At 39.4% G+C, this 18,901-nt stretch overlaps 1 protein-coding gene across 4 annotated transcripts in view; it reads left to right on the forward strand.

Moving 5' to 3' along the window:
* CNTN1 (contactin 1) overlaps positions 1-18,901 on the forward strand; it is a 249,327-nt gene that overhangs the window by 220,156 nt on the left and 10,270 nt on the right. The window contains exons 22-26 of one of the 4 annotated variants that reach the window (XR_010302059.1): positions 4,736-4,922; positions 6,388-6,500; positions 7,600-7,756; positions 15,670-15,795; positions 17,569-17,662. Coding sequence is in view for 3 of the 4 variants with exons in the window: in XM_064142187.1 (XP_063998257.1) it covers positions 4,736-4,922; positions 6,388-6,500; positions 7,600-7,756; positions 15,670-15,707 (495 nt within the window). In the remaining variant the exon portion in view is untranslated. Of the gene's footprint in view, positions 1-4,735; positions 4,923-6,387; positions 6,501-7,599; positions 7,757-8,778; positions 8,981-15,669; positions 15,807-17,568; positions 17,663-18,901 lie in introns of those variants that run through there. The other 3 variants (XM_064142187.1, XM_064142188.1, XM_064142186.1) reach the window with 3 other exon arrangements.

The raw sequence follows: 18,901 nt of genomic DNA on the forward strand, positions 1-18,901 counted from the left end.
ATGTAGAGTGAGCAGTCACAAAGAGTGCTGGGAGAGGTTGGGATTGCAGTAGTGATGGAATATGAGAATGGATGTTGAGAGTTGTAACAGAGACTGAGGAAGGAAGGCTGGAGTGGTAAGGGTAAATGGAGTGGTTTGTATATGTACTGTGAGAAGTGGCATTAGAATATGAATTTCCCCCCCCTTTTTTTTAAAGAAGTATTCTCGTTTTCAGAACTGTGCAAAAAAGTTCCCATCTCTCTACACAATAAAATAGACTGATAGGCAGAAGTTATTGCCCCATGGAGCACAGCAAGGTGTTAATGCTGAGATCATTTTCAGTAGAGAGATCACCAGTCTCATTTCTAGTAAAGAAGAAAAGGAGCAAATGGCAAGCTTATGCTTCTACATCAAGGACAAAAATGAAGCCTTGTGCTTCTTAAGATCAGTTCTGAAGGAGCTACAGGATAAGGCAGAAACAGAGAGGGTCTTCCAGAAGAACAAGTCTGCTGGTAGCTTTTGTGAAGTAACAGTACAAGTTGTGGGGAAAGAACTCAAACTATGATATAACTTCCAATGAATATGTCTGGAAGGCTCTGTCTCTACTGACATCAAGGAATAACCCAGTATTTGTTTTTGAATTACTGCTTAGCTCTCATAATCCCTCATTCACCAAAACGCATTCTCAGCTTCATTTTGGTCCTTTATTAGTATCTGAAAATCACTTAATTAGCCTTTTGCATGCCAGGATTTAGGAGGTGGGAGCAGCCTGAACAAAGTACCTGAAAGTGTTTCACCTGTGACACAACACTTTTCACACCAGGAAGAGTCAGATTTTCTCGACACTAACGCATACCATCAGAATGGCTGCCCTCATAGTGATGAGTGTGAGCTGAAACATTTTGCCATTACAGAGAAGTGTCCTCAGCTCACACTTGAAGAAGAGATAAGTATGAAAACTGTCTCCATCCATATAGAGAATTTAAGATTTATGAGTTCTTACAATAGCATGCTAAAAGCCACAGCTCCTCAGTTCATGCATTACCAAAGACACTGTCTGTATTTCATGCTGCTTCGATGCAATAGATAAAAGTTTATTTAATTGATCAAGTTTGTCACCACCATTGTCCCTTTTTTACTGAAATGTAGTTAGCATTCTTTCTTCATATGAGTGAAATGTCTCTTTTATGATTCTCCTATGTAAATGTTTCATAAATAGAAGAGCTGTTGTTTAATGACTCTTACAGAAACAACTTCTGATGTATTTCAGTATAGTAAAATTTGAATGGAGGAGAGGACCATGAAAGAGAATGTGTTCTACCTAATTTCCACACAAAGGGCTGCACAAATTCACAGCAGCTAAGGCATTCCTTCCCATAGCTGGCTTATCTCCTACAATGAACTCTAGACCTGGGCTGAAATACCCTTCTGTGTACTCCGGGGATTCATCACCTGTGGATTACCCTAACAAAGTTAATACAGGGCACCAGGAAAAAGCAGACTGTCTGGGTCTTTAAGAAAAAACAGAGGGGTTACGGAGCAAAGAGGTGAAATATGACTACTTGAAGTGATAAGGCAAGAAGGTGAAAGAAATTTCCAAGTTATTTCAATAAGCTTTACAAATGAATTATTTAGAGAATTGTAGGAATAAAGAAAACAGTATCTTTTTGTAGCCCTCAAGATGGTAATTTTATTTCATTTTTTCTCTTTTCCAAGAGTAGTTACAATGATCCAAATACATAGATATGATTGTGTATTAAAAGGAGAGGCAAAGATGGACATTCTGAGTGTGACACACAGCTCACAAACTATAGGATTACTTAGTCCACAACAGGGCAAACAAGAACAATAATATTTAGGATTCTAACTTAATCTTTAAATTATATTACTTCTACTGGAAATGTAATATACTCTCAGTGAAGTAATTTACCTTTTCATTCATTGTTCTCACTTGTCTTTTTTGATGTTCTTTATAACTTGTTAACACCCTTAGCAGCTATTTAGTGCAAATGAGCAGTAGTATTGTAGAACATTTTGCAAATCTGAGGTATTTGAAATCTTCCAGCATATGCCCCATTATGAATAAAAGCTTCACATAAATTATGTTCTGCCATCTTTAGGTAAAACAGGTACTTAATTAACAGAATATAATGGATCAATTAGTCTTCAACAGCCAGTTAATATCAGCAGTAGAACTACCATTGGTTCTGTCATAGCTAATAAACTCCTGGCCACGTAGAATTTCACAGACACCCCTTTGCTGCAGGCTAGAAACTTGTTTGAACTTGAGGGCAGAGATAGACATGACATCCTCAAGCTGCTGTTGTACACTCTTACACTTGAGTCAGACACAGTTAACAGCTCATGGTATACATCTGGTTGCATTCAACAGAAGCAGTTTGTCTACATCAGTTTGTTAATTATAATCTTATTTTAAAATAACTTTAAGATCACAGTCAGCCTTCAGCTGAAGTCATTGTGATGGTTTCAGTTCTGTGCAGTTTGAAACCATTCGTCAAGTGCAGGTTACCACCTTGCCAGGAAGGCTGCGGGATGGATTTTGTGCTCATTCCTCACTCATTTTGTGGCAAAGGCTGTTAACTCAGTGAAACAGCTACCTTGAGCAGTGGAAATTTCCTGAATGTAAGGGCCTAAATCACTGATGTGTACTAAACTGATGTTTATTATGCTTGGGAATTAAACTCCCAAAACACTGCAGGAGATGTATAACTAAAATTACCTGTTTGTACCTGCTGAAAGGCAAGTGTGCACGCTGTATCTGAATATCTGAGCCAGCTTGGCCTGCAGATACACCAGGAAAGAGTGAGAAAAGCTATTAAAATATTGACAAATTTAGAATAATAATAAAAGTATGAGTAACCTCTAATCCTGGTGGGCAAGACTTGAGGCAGTGTTCCTCGTAAGATTTATTCTCAAGATCTTTTACCAGCTTCATTGTCCTACAGGTTCTTTGCCATGCAGCAGTTACCATCTTCCACTTGAAATGTAGTAACACTAGAGGCAGTGCCCTGGCCTGTAAGCTGCCTCATTTCTTCCCCAGTGTCCCCTTCGCTGCCTCTTACACAATTTCTTTGTTACATATAGTTGACTCTGGATTTTAGAATCAATCATAGAATCAACCAGGTTGGAAGAGACCTCCAAGATCATCCAGTCCAACCTATCCCCCAGCCCTACCCAGTCAACTAGACCATGGCACTAAGTGCCTCATCCAGTCTTGAACACCTCCAGGGACGGTGACTCCACCACCTCCCTGGGCAGCCCATTCCAATGGGAAATCACTCTCCCTGTGAAGAACTTACTCCTAACATACTTTTAAATGGAGGGCTTTTGCCAATGTCATGAGATGCAAGTATTTTTTTTTGCTGTTACATATTAGCTTTTAACTAGCATTTGAATCAAGCCTGCCTTTATTTGTCCTGTGCTGGTGTGATGGTATCTGGAAATAGTAAGGTTAGGACGTGCTGCCCGAAACCATACTCCCATGTCAGAAACTTGAGATTAATTTTTGGTAGAATTTTGAGATATTACAATTTTACACTGTTGCTTTTCCCATGATATAAGCATTTTGAGGTTCTTTCTCACCTACTTTGACAAATGTTATGTTAGAATATGAAATCTGGTGGACTTTAGCCAAAGAACAGTAGAAAATTATTAGGTGCACGTATCTGGGCTTCCACATACAAATACATGACTGAATACCTTTCGTTTCCTAGGTAGAAGTACAAAACAGTTACATTTGTAAGATGTTTTAAACAAAATACTCTGAAAACATTAGCAGAGTTTAGTCATCTGTACTGTAGGAAAACAATGTTAGAGATCAGAGTAAAATGCTCAAACAAAACAGCAAGAAGAAAATAGTCCTGTTCTCTTTAGACATTATGCACCTCCCAAGCTCCTAATGACTTTGGTGAGAACAAGTTAAACCACTGTGAGAAAAAGGTCTCATAATAAAACCTGTATTTGTTTTGATTTCTTTATGTCTATGTGCAACCTGGTTAAAAGCACAATCTGTAGAAGGAATTCTGTGCTGTAGTTCATAGAATCATAGAATCAACCAGGTTGGAAGAGACCTCCAAGATCATCCAGTCCAACCTATCACCCAGCTCTAGCCAGTCAACTAGACCATGGCACCGAGTGCCTCATCCAGTCTTTTCTTGAACACCTCCAGGGACGGTGCCTCCACCACCTCCCTGGGCAGCCCATTCCAATGCCAATCACTCTCTGGGAAGAACTTCCTCCTAACATCCAGCCTATACCTACCCCAGCACAACTTGAGACTGTGTCCCCTTGTTCCATTGCTGGTTGCCTGGGAGAAGAGACCAACCCCACCTGGCTACTATGTCCCTTCAGGTAGTGAAGTCAGCCCTGAGCCTCCTCTTCTCCAGGCTAAACAGGCCCAGCTCCCTCAGCCTCTTCTCATAGGATTTGTGTTCCAGGCCCTTCACCAGCTTTGTTTCCCTTCTCTGGACATGTTCCAGCACCTCAACATCTCTCTTGAATTGAGGAGCCCAAAACTGGACACAGTACTCAAGGTGTGGCCTGACCAGTGCTGAGTACAGGGGCAGAATAACCTCCCTTGTCCTACTGGCCACACTGTTCCTGATGCAGGCCAGGATGCCTTCACTAATTACCCAGAGTATATGGTAGAGAAACACCTAACACACGTTAAGTTTTTTATAAGCTTTCTTTGTGGCTAAATGTCTTAAATTTAATCCTCTAATTTCCTGGCTTACAGATTCGTTACTGGGCTGCTCATGATAAAGAAGCAGCTGCACAGCGTGTGCAAGTGAGCAATCAAGAATACTCAACCAAAGTGGAAAATCTGAAGCCCAATACCCGCTACCATGTAGATGTTTCTGCCTTCAATAGTGCAGGCTATGGCCCTCCCAGTGGAACTATCGATATTATTACAAGGAAAGCACGTAAGTAACTGAAGCACTGGGTTAGGTATAATGTTTTGTACTTCATTATTGCATGTTGCATCATATCCATTTTTTTCAAATGTGGCCTCTCAAATATATATTCTGTTTATGTGGTATTGGTTCTTTGTCTGAAAATTTCTACTAAAGCTCTCCTTCCTCTCTTGTTGCCATGTACAATGTGGATAGCATACAAAAGGCAGTGAAGAAACTGATTGTAGACTCACAGGAAGGTGAGCTACAATCTTGGATCAGGTTGTTCAGGGCTTCATCCAGCTGGGTGTTGAAAACCTACAGGGGTGAAAACTGCACAACCTCACTGAGGAACCTGTTCCACTACCTGAGTTTTTGTGAGCCTCTTTTAATCCAATTTGTGCCTTTTGTCACTCATCCTCCTTCCATACCACTTTGAAGAGCCTGGATCCTTCTTCTCGATAATGTCTCTGTCAGAAAAGACAGGGGGCTCTTAGGACCTCTGCAAAGTAGTCTCTTCTCCAGGACAAACAAGCCCAGCTTCACAGGACAAGTGTTCCAGCTCCCCACTGGGTTAATGTCTCTCTACTGAACTCATTCCAGGTTACCAATGTCTTTCTATTACTGGCCCCCAAGCTGGACATGATGTTCCAAATGCTGAACAATTCAGACCAGCTAATGCTTATGCAGCTGTATGCTGTCTTTATGTTTAATCAGTAATGAGAAGCATTGAATTCTGACAAAATATGACCATTTGCCATTTTCATTAACAGTAGAGGGAGCCAGAATCAGGCAACCTTGAAAAGTGGATAGTCTGAATCACACTCTTGAATTTACATGTTATAATAGGTTTCTGAATATAGCTTCTAGCTTAATGATGATACCTAGCACTAACATATGCTGAGCAACGTTCAATTAAGAAATACATCTTTTGTATTTAAAACACATATGTGGGCTAAAAATGTGAGGATTTCTGTCAGTAAATAGTCTGTTGTGCAATTTGCACCTGCAGGGTTCATTTGTGTTGAAGATCATTTTATAAGCTTAACATGTGAAATATAATTAATGGTTTCTGCAGTGGGGTACTCCAGTTTGTACTGAATTAAATACTGTAGAAATGCCCTTTAAATGGTTAGTTAAATGTTTAATCTCAATGAATAAATATAATTCAAGCCACATTTATGAGAGGTTCTGAACGTAGTTTCGTGCCAACAAACACACATGGTCAGCAGCATAGTGAAGGGTAATGCTGGCCACTTCCATTCTGGCAAGACAGAAAGGCAAACCCACAAAGCAGCCACTGCACAAAGCCATCCAAAATTGCCTGGCTGGAGCTGTAGCAGTTCACTCCAGTTCATTTTCTTAATCAAATAAAGATCAGCATAATTTCCCTTTGTACATTTTTTTTTTGCATGGCTTTATAAAAATATCATTGAACATTTATGAAATCTGATTTATGTGCATATTTACATGCAGCATTCATATTGCTTTTCAGCTCCAAGCCAACGTCCAAGGATTATCAGCTCTGTAAGATCTGGTTCAAGGTACATCATCACCTGGGATCATGTGAAGGCCATGTCAAATGAGTCTGCAGTTGAAGGATACAAAGTATGAGCTATGAAAATGTTTTTATCTTTGTCTGCATGCTACATGAGCTGCCTTATATAGACAATACTTAATTTTTGTGCCCATTCAGACTCAAACATAGATACAGGCTAAAGACAAAGGTATCCTGCTCAGAGATCACAGATAACCATTTGGCTTAGGGCAAAGCCAGTGGGCTTAGTTAATACAATGAGAAAATATTGGGGCACTGGAATTCGTTTGGATGGGACAATTTAGATCAGTGACTGCAGCAACCTGATTTTCTGTATGATTACATTTATTGTCCATCAGTTAAAAATGATGCTAAAAAATGAACTCTTCAGTAGATTTTCCGCATATGAATATGCATTGTTTCAGCTTTCCTTTCCTATCTCTATGGGAGCTACAGTTCCTGGAATATGAATTCTTTAAAGTGTGAAAAGGTAGAGAAAGGGCAGGGACATATAACCTCATTAGATGCAATTACTGTATGGCTAGAGCAGATGTGTATACTAACTACAGGACATACAGAAAGCTTCAAAAAAATCCTGTTTCATTTTGCTGCTTAGTGGTAAGAAAGTGAATATCATGTTCTACATGTACAAGTTTTGCTTGAGGAGTTGAACTGCTTCCTGAGAATTGCTGACAGAGTTTCACAGAGATTGTTTCATAAGGGGTGAGGATAGTTTCCATAGGTCTCACAAGATTCATACCATCCCATTTGCATTGGTTGAGAGTTAGTAACACAATTAGTGTTTGTTTCATTTGTGAAAATGGTAACAAATTTTATTTCCTAAAACACAGCTGAGATTTCAGATTTTTGTTTGATCCTCTCTGCCACCCTGTATGGTTATCTTTTGTAATTTATTTATTTCAAGCCCAAGGGCTGAAATTATTTTTCCAAAGGTGCCACAGTTTTATAACAGAGAAAAGTAGGAGGAAGCCTCCTGTCCAGATTGATCCAGTGTTAAAAATGGAAAAAGTAGCATCAGCCGTGTTTTGATACGTATAGTTTCATATACAAGTAAAAACCTAATTTTTATTGGCACATTGTACATGCCTGAGCATGTTTTCACAGAAATAGAACATTTCAGTAACTATACTTACCATTACTTACCCCTAGGTGCTTTATAGACCAGACGGACAACATGAAGGCAAGTTGTTTTCAACTGGGAAGCACACAATAGAGGTCCCAGTCCCCAGTGATGGCGAATATGTTGTGGAAGTCCGTGCACACAGTGAAGGAGGAGATGGAGAAGTAGCTCAAATAAAAATTTCAGGTGAGGAGATATCTTTCCCACACTACTGAAAATATTAGACTGAGTATTTTCCTCTTAGTTAACTACGAAGAGACAGACGCCCTATTCCCATCCAAAATCTGAGAGGTAACTCTTCAGCAGTGAGTGCTCTGAGAATTAGAATACATCTTAAAATATTTCTGAAGACTTATAATGCACACAGGACACTTCAGCAGGAGTCCAGCTCAATCCTGGAAGCGCTGCCAGTCTTCCAAATGTCAAACTGTTTCTACTGGTAATCCATTAGCTGCCATTTTTAGTGGTCTTACAAGCACAACTACATGATGCAGTCCTCAGACTCAAGATGTTAGCTTGCAATAATCCTGTGGTTTCTAGTTCCTGTTGCCTCTCTATTTTATTCTTTTGTCAACTGCCACTATGAGCAAAGTGAATGAGAAAAGTGAGTGGGCCACAGTGATCCACAGAGTGATTGCTAGGGAGGTTCTACTTTTCAGGAGAGAGGAGAGCTATGACATAAAAATGTAAATAAGCAATGAGATATGCAACATGCTCAACATTAGAGTGGTTTGGATGATAGGTAAAGGAGGACAGACTATGGCTCAGGCTAATTCAACTAGAGTTCAGTTTTGACTCTAAATAGGAGCTCAGGCGTGCTCTGCACATGTCTTTTCTGTTGGTTCTGTAGTCTAGGTAGTGCCTTAGCACACAGTGCATGAAGTAGAACATAGGAATAAATATCAAGTACTTGGAAAATGACTTGGCAAGGTTACAGTTTAAACACTTGCATCATATTCTTGTCTTTGTCATTTAAAAATGAACTTGAGGAATATTAATGATTAAATTCTAACAGTATTTTTGTCACACAGTTGGTGTACTCATTATTGTCTTTTAAGTAAAGCAATGCCTGTGCTATATTATCTGTGTACTGTAATAGTTGTTTCTCATTCCTGAAGGAGTGGATCTCCAGTGTGCTGCTTTTTAATACTATGTATAGTTTGTATCACCTAGTGTTAACTCATCAGTATCACCATTTTTGTTTATAGGAAGCATCTATTCCACTTCTTGTTGAATGGAATCTAGAAGTGGAGAATCCATCATTTGCCAGATATGTTGGTCTCATGATTAACCACCTGCACCGTTGACATTTTTTTTTCTAGATTTTAAGTGTATTTATCCATTTGGGGAGTCTGGCCATTGTTTCATTTTATATCTTTTGTCTAGATTAAAGACTCTTTCTGTGCCTGATGTGTTCTCCCCATTATATCGGTCACTTGACTAATCAAATACTAAACAGACAGAGTGCCTTGAATTTCTCTGTGATAACATTTTCTCCAGGTCTTAAATAATTTCAACAACTCTTTCTTTAACTTCTCTAGCTTCTGAGAATTCCTTTAGGACTGTAGATACTGTGACTATGTGCAGTTTCAACTCAGCTGTCTGCAGTTAGTCTTGCCTCCCTACACTTACTACTCCCATCAATATTCATTAAAGGCTTTCATTACCCATCTATTTCCTTGCACTAGACTATAAAATGTTTTTCATTTTGCTTGTCCAACACCAATTCTCCATGATTCCTGGAATCCTTTATTTTCTGGGCTACAGTGTCCCATCCTGATCTGCATGACACATCTCTTGTTTTCCTAGGTGTATAATTTTGTATGCCGCTATGAGGAAGCCTAGCTGGTTTTGAATGACTTAAGTTCCCATGCTGTCTGGATTTCTATATGAATGTGTCGTTGTCATCAGCTTTTACTGCTTTGCCATTTTGGTTCATGTGCATGGTTCCTTAGGTGTTTACTTTTGGTTTTGAGTGAAAATGTTTGGACTGCGTTTTGTCTGCTGCTGCTCAGGGGAATTACACTACAAATTCGATGGCCATTCTTCAACAGTTGTGTTTTGCATTCTGAATTCTCTTTGAATTCTTAATCCACATACCATACACTCTGTTAGGTGCCATTTTCTATGGAGATGCCTTGGGATATGAAGTCAACCACTTTTACAAAATCTGTAATGCATTGGGGGAATCACTTTTAACTTATTTTATGACCTGCAAAAAAGATGAAGCAACTGCTATCTTTAGGTCATGTCTGAGGTCATCTTTATATCAGATATATAATAACATTTATCATCAGTGTGATGTAAAGACTTTTTAGGTAGTAGTAGAGAGATTATTTTCCAGACTGATAGCAGAACCATCATGTCAGTACAATATTGAGCCCAAGCTGATCAGTCTTGCCAGTAATGCCTGCCCCAAGTGTTCCTTTGCAGATTTAGCACCTCTGGGAGACTTAGCACTATACAAATTCTAGTTTGTAGAGTTTTGTATTCTGTGTTTTCACACTGAATGCAAGTTTTCAGCTACAACTTACCATACCCCAGCTAGACAGAGTTTGACTGTGCATCTAATGGCCTAGATAAAAGCAGCATTCCCTGAAATCAGTTTAGGAAAGAAGATAGAAAAGGAGACAAAGAGCAGGGTAGTCTCTTTGACATCTGCAGTATACAGATAACTGAGCAAGTATTTTGGGCTATTTCTGTTTTCAAATTATGCTTTTTCTGAAAAGCAGAATGAGATGTAATTTTAACACCTATATATGGCAAATTATGTCTCCTAAGTTTTATTCTTAAGGACATTTTCCAGTAATGTGACAGAGTGTAGAATAATTGCCCAAAAGGGTTTATAAAATGGTAAGCATCTTTCAGGTAATGATTTTTTTTCTGAGAAACTTACAAAGAAGAGAAGGTTTAGTTTGATAGGAATGTGTGTTCTCGTGGTTGACTGGCAGAAATGGAATTAATGTGTTTAACAAGAGATATAAACAATAGCTAAGGCAAAATACAAGGCATAATATAAGGCATCTTAGAAAATTCAGAGACAACCATTGCCTTACTTGACTTCTAAGCATCTCAATCTGAAGTTTGCAAACCAAATTGTTTTCCTAAATGAGTGAATAGGGCAAATTAAGCAACTAGGGCAGGTGTTCAAAATAGCCTGACAAGGAATGACCAGACCTTATGCAAACTGGAAGGCTGCATCAAAGAGAGAGGAATGTCTAGAAAAGCTATGTGTCTTCCAGACAGGTGTTTGCCTGCTGTTCACAGAGAATCGAGTCCAAAGTAATCTACATAATAAACTTGAGTTAGGTGTCTTAAGCTTCCATTTGTTATAGTTGTCATCTAGGGTATAATTGAGAATCTTGAACAAGGCCTGTAGCATTTGAGATGCCCCAGATTACCAGGGACACAGTCCTGGCAGGCATGACATGATCTACAGTGGACCTGAGGTCTTCTCAATCAGCAGCCAGAGACCAGTCAGAACAGCAGAAAACTTTTGGCTTGTATTTCAGGTGTATTGATCTGCACCTTTTTGCAAAACAAAAATAGTTTGATGGTACAGTCCTCAGACTGTTACCTGTTACTGATCTTCCGTGTAAGTGAGGAGGATGCTGCAACCTGTAGTCTAGAAGCGATCAAAAGATACTTCAGAGCCTGTGGACAGTTGGTAGGGGAATCTGAGGCACAGGCTATTTTTCCTCTCTCCATCCAGTTGCAGGCAGTGACATTGGAAAGAACAGATAGATTCAGGCTCCATGGCTGGTTTCACAGCCACAATTTTGGATTGCCAACATCAAGTGAGAGACACCTTCCCCAAAAAGAGAAAAGACTCTGCTCAGGAAGTTGCAAGGCTGATCAACAGGGCTTTAAAATAGAAGTGAAGGGGAAGTAGATAATAATATTGGGCTTGCCCCTGAGGTGCTGGTGAGGGCCTTTAGCCTGTTGCCTTGAAGCTTGCTGGGGACAGTCAATGCCTTACAGAGATGAGCCAGGGACTCCTGAGGTAATAAGAGCCAAGAGGGAAATGCCACTCCAATGGTTTTAAACTAGAGAAGGGTAGTTTCAGATTGATCAGTAGGAAGTTCTTTACAATGAGAATGGTGGAACACTGGAACAGGTTGCCAGGGAGTGGAACTGGGGTGGAAACGATGGACGATGGTGTTGGAGTAGGTGACCTTTAAAGGTCCCTTCTTACTCAGTGCATTCTATGATTCTATGATTTGTGTGGCTGCTGTTGCTGAATTAGGTCTGAATTATATTTTGGTAAAAGAACATCTAGTTCAGGAATGAGAACTGTCCCTGAGGTCTTAATTTAGGTATTAAAAATATAGTACATTTTGACTGACAAAATTACTTTTGAAACTCAACTATAAAAGCAACTACGACTACATGTTATTCCTAGCTCAATCCCTTGTCTAAGGGACAGACTTTCTTTCCTATTTTCTTCATTTTCTACACACAGAAAGCCCAGTCATATGCTGAAGAAGAAGGAAGCAAACATTTTGCAGCAACTTTGCTTTCCTATAACCTGTTGGCTTCTTTTACAGGGTACACTGATTTAGTTGAGAATTATACCAAGGGTGCTTCGCAAACACAGTCACCTCATGCATTTCTCTTTCGCAGATTGTCTTGAAATACAGATGTTTACCATAAAATCACTTTGTGTATATATGTTTAGCTATTATCAGTGTAAAATGTAGTCATGAATTGTTGTATTTTATTAGCCAGTGCTTGTTGTACAGTTAAGGGTTTGGAGATAGTTTTCAAGCCCGTTCCAGTAAATTAACGAGCAGCATGATTTAAAATTCATTCTTGTGATACCACAACCAGCTGAAAGTTGGAACTGCTTGTTTAACCAAAGGAGTCAGTTTCAGTGGCTAATAATAGGCTTATCTGTTTTCTTTGAAATGTATTAAAAGGCTGAGATCTTTCTTTCCTGCATGCTTTTTGAATTGCAGTGCTTTGTCATAATGGTAACATTAATGTAATCAAAGAAATCTTGCAATCGGTAGGAACTAAAACCATATGGCACTTTGTTCTTCTGTCACTTCACTTTTGTAGCTGCTCTGGCCTCAGTGCAATTAATCTAGGGTGGAGTAAGGAAAAAATAGAATCAAGCTCTCAAATTCTAAAATGCCATCTGAGTGTGGAGGCAGGGGAGCAACTCCTGTTCTCTCAAAAACAAAGTTACCTTCACCTTCAAATATGAAACGAGGTTAATTTCTCACTTTAAACAGTGGTGTGGACAGTAATATATATTTTGTATACGCTTATAGCAAGAGAATAAAATTACAGCTTCTCTGTGTTCACTGCACACATATACATACACACATGAATTCCATTTGCCAGAGGCATGTTTTAGAATCCTGAAAAAGTATTTACTTTGAAGCACAGCTTTTTCAAAGGACAATGCAAAATTTTTGCCTGCAGTAACTCATAAAGCCTTTTTTTTTTTGTTTTGTGTTTTGGTTGTTATTACTGTTATTTAAAGGGAACATTAGTGTTTCTTGCACATCTGAGTATCAAGTAAATCAGGTGGTCACTCACTTTTTATGTGGTACTTTTTGATCATAGTTTGAAAATGTCCACTTACTGCAAAGGTTGTTGTAGTAACAAGAAAAGAGGAGAACACAGGTCAAAATCATAAGGAATACTGATGAAAGCAGTCCTGTAACTGGCATGACTGTCCTGTGTTACTGATCTTGGAACTTATTTACATACCCAAAAAAGCTGCTACTAAACTAAAAATACATTTCCAAAAGAGCTCTCCTTGAAAGAACAGTAATTTTCATAATGTGTTTGCTGTTGACCCGAGTCTAAAAACATGAAGTAGAAGATAGTCAGAATCCCCTCTAATCTGGTACAAAAATCTGCCTGTAACAACATAGTCATTTCTCTGTTATTTCTCTTGAGAAAGAAACACCTTCTGCTTCATCATCACATTTCATCTAATCACAGTTCTAATGTACTGCCTCTTTATTCTAAACAAACCTTTCTTTGAAAACCAAAGTTTAGCAGTTCCACGCATTACAGCTGGAACAAGCAAGGTTTTTTTAAGCTGTATTCTTTTTAATTTAAATTTATTCTCTTTCTCATGTATTTGAACTCAACAGTAGGACAAACTGCAGATGTTTTAATTTCTAGTTACGTTTTCTTAGTCTGCATTATCCCATGACAGTCCCAATGTTGTTGGTCATTTCTGTTTATTTATGTGGGAAGGGTTGGATACACACCAAGTGTGAATACAACAGAACTCCATTCTTAGCTGTAATGCTTGCAACTGAGCTGTGCTGTGCTGATTGACAGGCCTTATAGCTAAAACTGGAATATATGTGTACATGGATTTAGAACACAATGGAGAACAGTATCACTCAAAACAAGAACAGGGTAGGTTGTTAATTATCAGAGAATACTGACAAGACAGGAATCTGTAGTCCCTATATATCAGAAAATAGATAAAGTGGCCACTGCCTTGAAAAGGACCATGTAATTTTTCCACGCTTTGATCTTCACTCTGAAGTGCCACAGACTGTGCCTAGGAACTGTCTGCAGAATCCCCACTGATGGCTGTTGCATGGTCACATCAAGGCATGAGAACATCATTAGCAAAAAAGAAGTCTATCTCAACTTCATACACCTTGTTTCATGTTTCCATTTGTTATATAGTGGAGATTTTGCTAGCTTGTGAAAGTACTATAGGGAGGTGTGACTGTCAGGGACACAGAAAGATACTAGAAGGTAGCAAAGAAAACTACTGAAGAATCATAGAGAAAACCAGCATGAGTAACACAGCTATGAAGTGAATTCTGTGTGAGGCATTCAAGAGAGGCAAGGAAGCATTCATGTATGGCTGGTAAGGTAGTCATGGACAACAGCAAGAGTGGTAAATAGGAAAAGCTTCCTTACTTTTCTTCATATTTTGAAAATGACTGTACTCAGTAATGTAAGCAGGCAGCAGATTTAGAACTATCAAACTAGTACTCTTTTATGTGGCACAAAATTGAATTGTAGAACTTCCTGCTACAGATGACATGCAGAGTGAAGTTATAAATACAGGCTTGCTCTATCAGTCCTTATTTAAAATTGTGCCACATACTCAGTCTTTGACTCAGGTGCCATTGAACAGAAGCTACAATGTAGCTTAAGATTCCCTTGGACACAAATGGGAAAGAGTGTCAGAAGAAAGTCATATTCTGTAGGCCATTATTTTTTTCTTCCTTTCCACTGCATCTGTTACCACTGTTGGTGTCAGTCAGCGTCCTGAGCTGCGTAAGCCTTTGGTCAGACTCACTAAAGCTGACTGTATTCCCAGCTTCAGGAAAGTGCACAATGAAATGCCCAGATAATATTTAGTTGGTGAACAAAGAATTAGTTCTTCTGAAACCCTTAAATACTTTTTCCTTTTTTTCAGCAGTTTTGCGGTTACCTGCCAAACCAGGCCTGACTTGTCAGATGTTTATGAAGAAGAAAAGTACCTTTTGGTTCACAGTGCAGTCAAATTTCTTTTCTTTTTTTAACCCAACAAGCTTTTTCGTGCTGGTGTTTTAGTAGAGTTATCCATTCATCAATGGATTAAAGGTCTGCCATTCCCATTCAGTTTGAACTATAATTCTCCATTATTTTTTCCAGTCATCGAGCTATATCATACTGCTACTTTCAGGTTTTTTATTACACCAACACAGGAACATTTTACCTCTTCTCTTTTATGAAACAGAATGGTTTGTGTTTTATATTCATTGTAGTCTATGATTAGAGGAAGATGTAAAAAGATCAAAACAATTGTTATTTAACTCTCTTGCACTTAAGTGTGGCAATATAGCAAAGAAGAATATCACAGAAATAATCACACAGTTCGTAGAGTGAATGCCAAGATTAGTATTTTGCTTTACTAATGTAATCCCTTTGATGCATGATGATTTAATTTAATACAAATGCATATTCTCCTTTCACTCCTTGGTAGGACATTTAACTATTGAGCTATATTATGCAGTATTTTTAATTGCTTTGAGAAATCAAAGCCAGCCAAGTAGTGTTAAGAGTGACTTAAAGTGATCTTTGGAAGACTCATCTCATTATTTTTTTTCTCCTTAATAATCTAGACAGGATTGCAGACGTGATCACAGGGGTGAAGGAATAAAGAAAAGAATACTTTGTCGTGATGACAATTCTAATATGCTTTAAATTTCACTAGCAAGACGTGGAGCTCCCTTATTCAAATCCTTGAGGTATTGTTCAGTTCGGTGATTAACAATCTGTCTTACTTTTTGTGGTCACCTTGGAGTGGTGGCATACTCATATCTCTCAGTTTTATGCACCTAATCTATCCAGATTCCTTTTCTTCTTAGTGAGGAGAGTGAACCAGAGCTAGGCTGGATGTCTGCTGTTACTCACCTCTTGATAAAATCTCTCAAGAGAACAAAACTCAGTGACAAAGACAGCAACTCCCTTACTACTCTTTGGTAGTAAAGGAGGTGCACAGCTATCTAGTACTAAGGAAGTTTCCAGAGTCTACTTAATTTAATAAACACCAAGGCTTAGTGTGCTGGAGCGGGGCAGTCTGACAGAAGCATGTAACTATAACTTTATGAGGAGCGATAATAATGTATAAAGAAAGCTAATCCAGAGTTTTTGTAATTATACAATTGAAAGCAGTGGCCAGAAATTGCAGTTTGGCAGATTTGACCTGGACATTAGGAAAAACTTCACCCAATGGTAGTGCAGTACTGGCATAGGTTACCCAGAGCATTTTCATCTTTAGATGAAACTGTTTCTGTGACAGCTGGGCAAAGCTGCAGGTGATGGCATCTGGTGTTGACAGGAGAGCTACACCTTGAGTACTGTGTTCAGTTCTGGGCCCCCCAGTTTAGGAGGGACATCGAAATGCTTGAGCGTGTCCAAAGAAGGGTGATGAGGCTGGTGAGAGGCCTTGAGCACAAGCCCTATGAGGAGAGGCTGAGGGAGCTGGGATTGTTTAGCCTGGAGGAGGCTCAGGGGTGACCTTATTGCTGTCTACAACTACCTGAAGGGTGGTTGTGGCCAGGAGGAGGTTGCTCTCTTCTCTCAGGTGGCCAGCACCAGAACAAGAGGACACAGCCTCAAGCTACACCAGAGGAAATTTAGGCTGGAGGTGAGGAGAAAGTTCTTCACTGAGAGAGTCATTGGACACTGGAATGGGCTGCCCGGGGAGGTGGTGGAGTCGCCGTCCCTGGGGCTGTTCAAGGCAGGATTGGACGTGGCACTTGGTGCCATGGTCTAGCCTTGAGCTCTGTGGTAAAGGGTTGGACTTGATGATCTGTGAGGTCTCTTCCAACCCTGATGATACTGTGATACTGTGATGAGTAGGAGGTCAGACTAGACAGTCCCAGAGGTACAACCAGGTACAACTAGGTGTTTTGTGCTCCTGCAAATGGTATAACTTCCAAACTTCAGGTCTCCTGTTGGTACATTCAGTGATAAATGTTTCATTACAATTACAGTTTGTGCTGTGATTATTTGGCTGGTTCATATTTATGGATAAACAGATTTATTTGTTGCTACAGATTTAGAGAATAGATAAATCACATATTTGCTAACTTGAAAGTACCTTTTAAGTGCCAATGATCATACTTCTGTATTTGCACTCTTCATGAATAGATAGATAGATTTAGAAAAGGTAAATAGTACATCTTGCTACATACTGAAATGTTTCATGGCATTTTCAGAATATTTGAAGGACTTAAATGTCAAAGTGTTCTTGCCTTTAAACATTAGTATCATGTATTTCACTTTCACTCTATTCCAAAGCCTGGTCATAGAAGCAAGAGATAGATGGCAGACAGCTCAATTCTTCAAAGCATGTCCTTATCAGTAAAAATTACACTATTTTGCTCTGGGGGGCACTTTTGAGGCCAGCTGTTTGCTTTCTTCCTTTCTGCCCCATCTAGGATTTTTTTTCTGCATTGTTGAAGAGCCAAGGCCAAATTCAGGCTGTTGAACTAACTTTTTTTGCTGCTTTTCAGCCCACTGGTTTTATGAACTGTGTTTTTGCCATGTTGCTCCCTAGTCCTGGATGATTCCTGATCCTGTTCTGTGCTTGTTGTGCTGCAGCACTCAAGGAGACAGAGGGGGAAGCATTTGTAAGTGAAAAGGAGTGACACATCTTGTCGTGAATTGGGATGAATTTATTTGTAAAAATATTCCCAAATCCCTACTTCCTTGAAGAAGGAGTAAGTTCCTCACTCAGAAACCTTTAGGCATGCCATCTGTCCAAAGGAAACCTGTCCTTTTTTCTTCTTTTCAGGGTTATAATGGAACTTTCTCTTCTGGCCTTCCTTCTTTTCCTTAAAAATATAGGCCTTTTTGATGAAAAGCTAGTCAGTGACTCTCTGAGACGATGACCTAATTTCTCTGAATGACAGTCAACCATAATTTCGGAGGCAAAGTGGAACACATTTATGTTGGAACATTTACAGCCAAGTGTTGTTCCATTCAGCGTGATCTCAGATAAGCTTTTCTATAGCGGCAAGCTATCGAAACTCACTCCAAGCTCCTCGTGATGCTTCAGCAGGCAGTTTCCAGCACTGAATACCTCATCCTAGCAGACCACGTGGTTCAGCCTTACTTGACTTGAGAATAGCCCTGGTGCTGCTGGTAAGCCAGTTTTTCTGAAGTAACCGCTCATAACTTGAGGGCCAGGACAGATGATCAGAGGTACAACAAGCCTTTAGGTAGTAGAAGTGATCCTGAAACTCACAAAGTTTACTTGCAGTACAACTGTTGCCTCTGGTACAGGAGGACCTCTACAGTTGCACTTGCTATTACTGTTTTTTGAGTATAATGCTTCAAAAGAGTACATTTAAAAAATATTACCTGTGGTCTTCTGCTTAACCCTCCACACAAAAGAATCTATAATGATCATTAATATATGTGAAGGGGAAGAGGTTTCTGAGGAAAAAAAGTCTTCATTTATTGACAGTTAATAGCCCACTGACTGAAAATAATCTCATTTTCCTCAGAGTCCAAAACATCTTTTCATTTTGGCAGCCCAGATGGGTAGCAGGGCCAGAGCCAAGGGAAAAGAAACCCCTGCTGCTGCATGCTGCCACTACCAACAAGCCAAGTGCTATTGCCAGAACAAAACAAAACATTTACTTGGCTCTGGTATATGGATTTTCAAGTAGGAGACGACAGACTGGCACCATGGAATGGGCTAGCAATGCAGCAGCACTTCAAATAAGTTTTTACTGTTCTCTCTTGTTTTCTTTCAATAGTTTTAAAGGTGTTTCACAGATGTACAGCAAACCTTAACATGGCACAAGGCATGGGCAGGTGCACGGGCAATATTATTTCCAT

The sequence above is a fragment of the Pogoniulus pusillus genome, chromosome 4, assembly GCF_015220805.1.
Source record: "Pogoniulus pusillus isolate bPogPus1 chromosome 4, bPogPus1.pri, whole genome shotgun sequence".
Lineage (NCBI taxonomy): Eukaryota > Metazoa > Chordata > Aves > Piciformes > Lybiidae > Pogoniulus > Pogoniulus pusillus.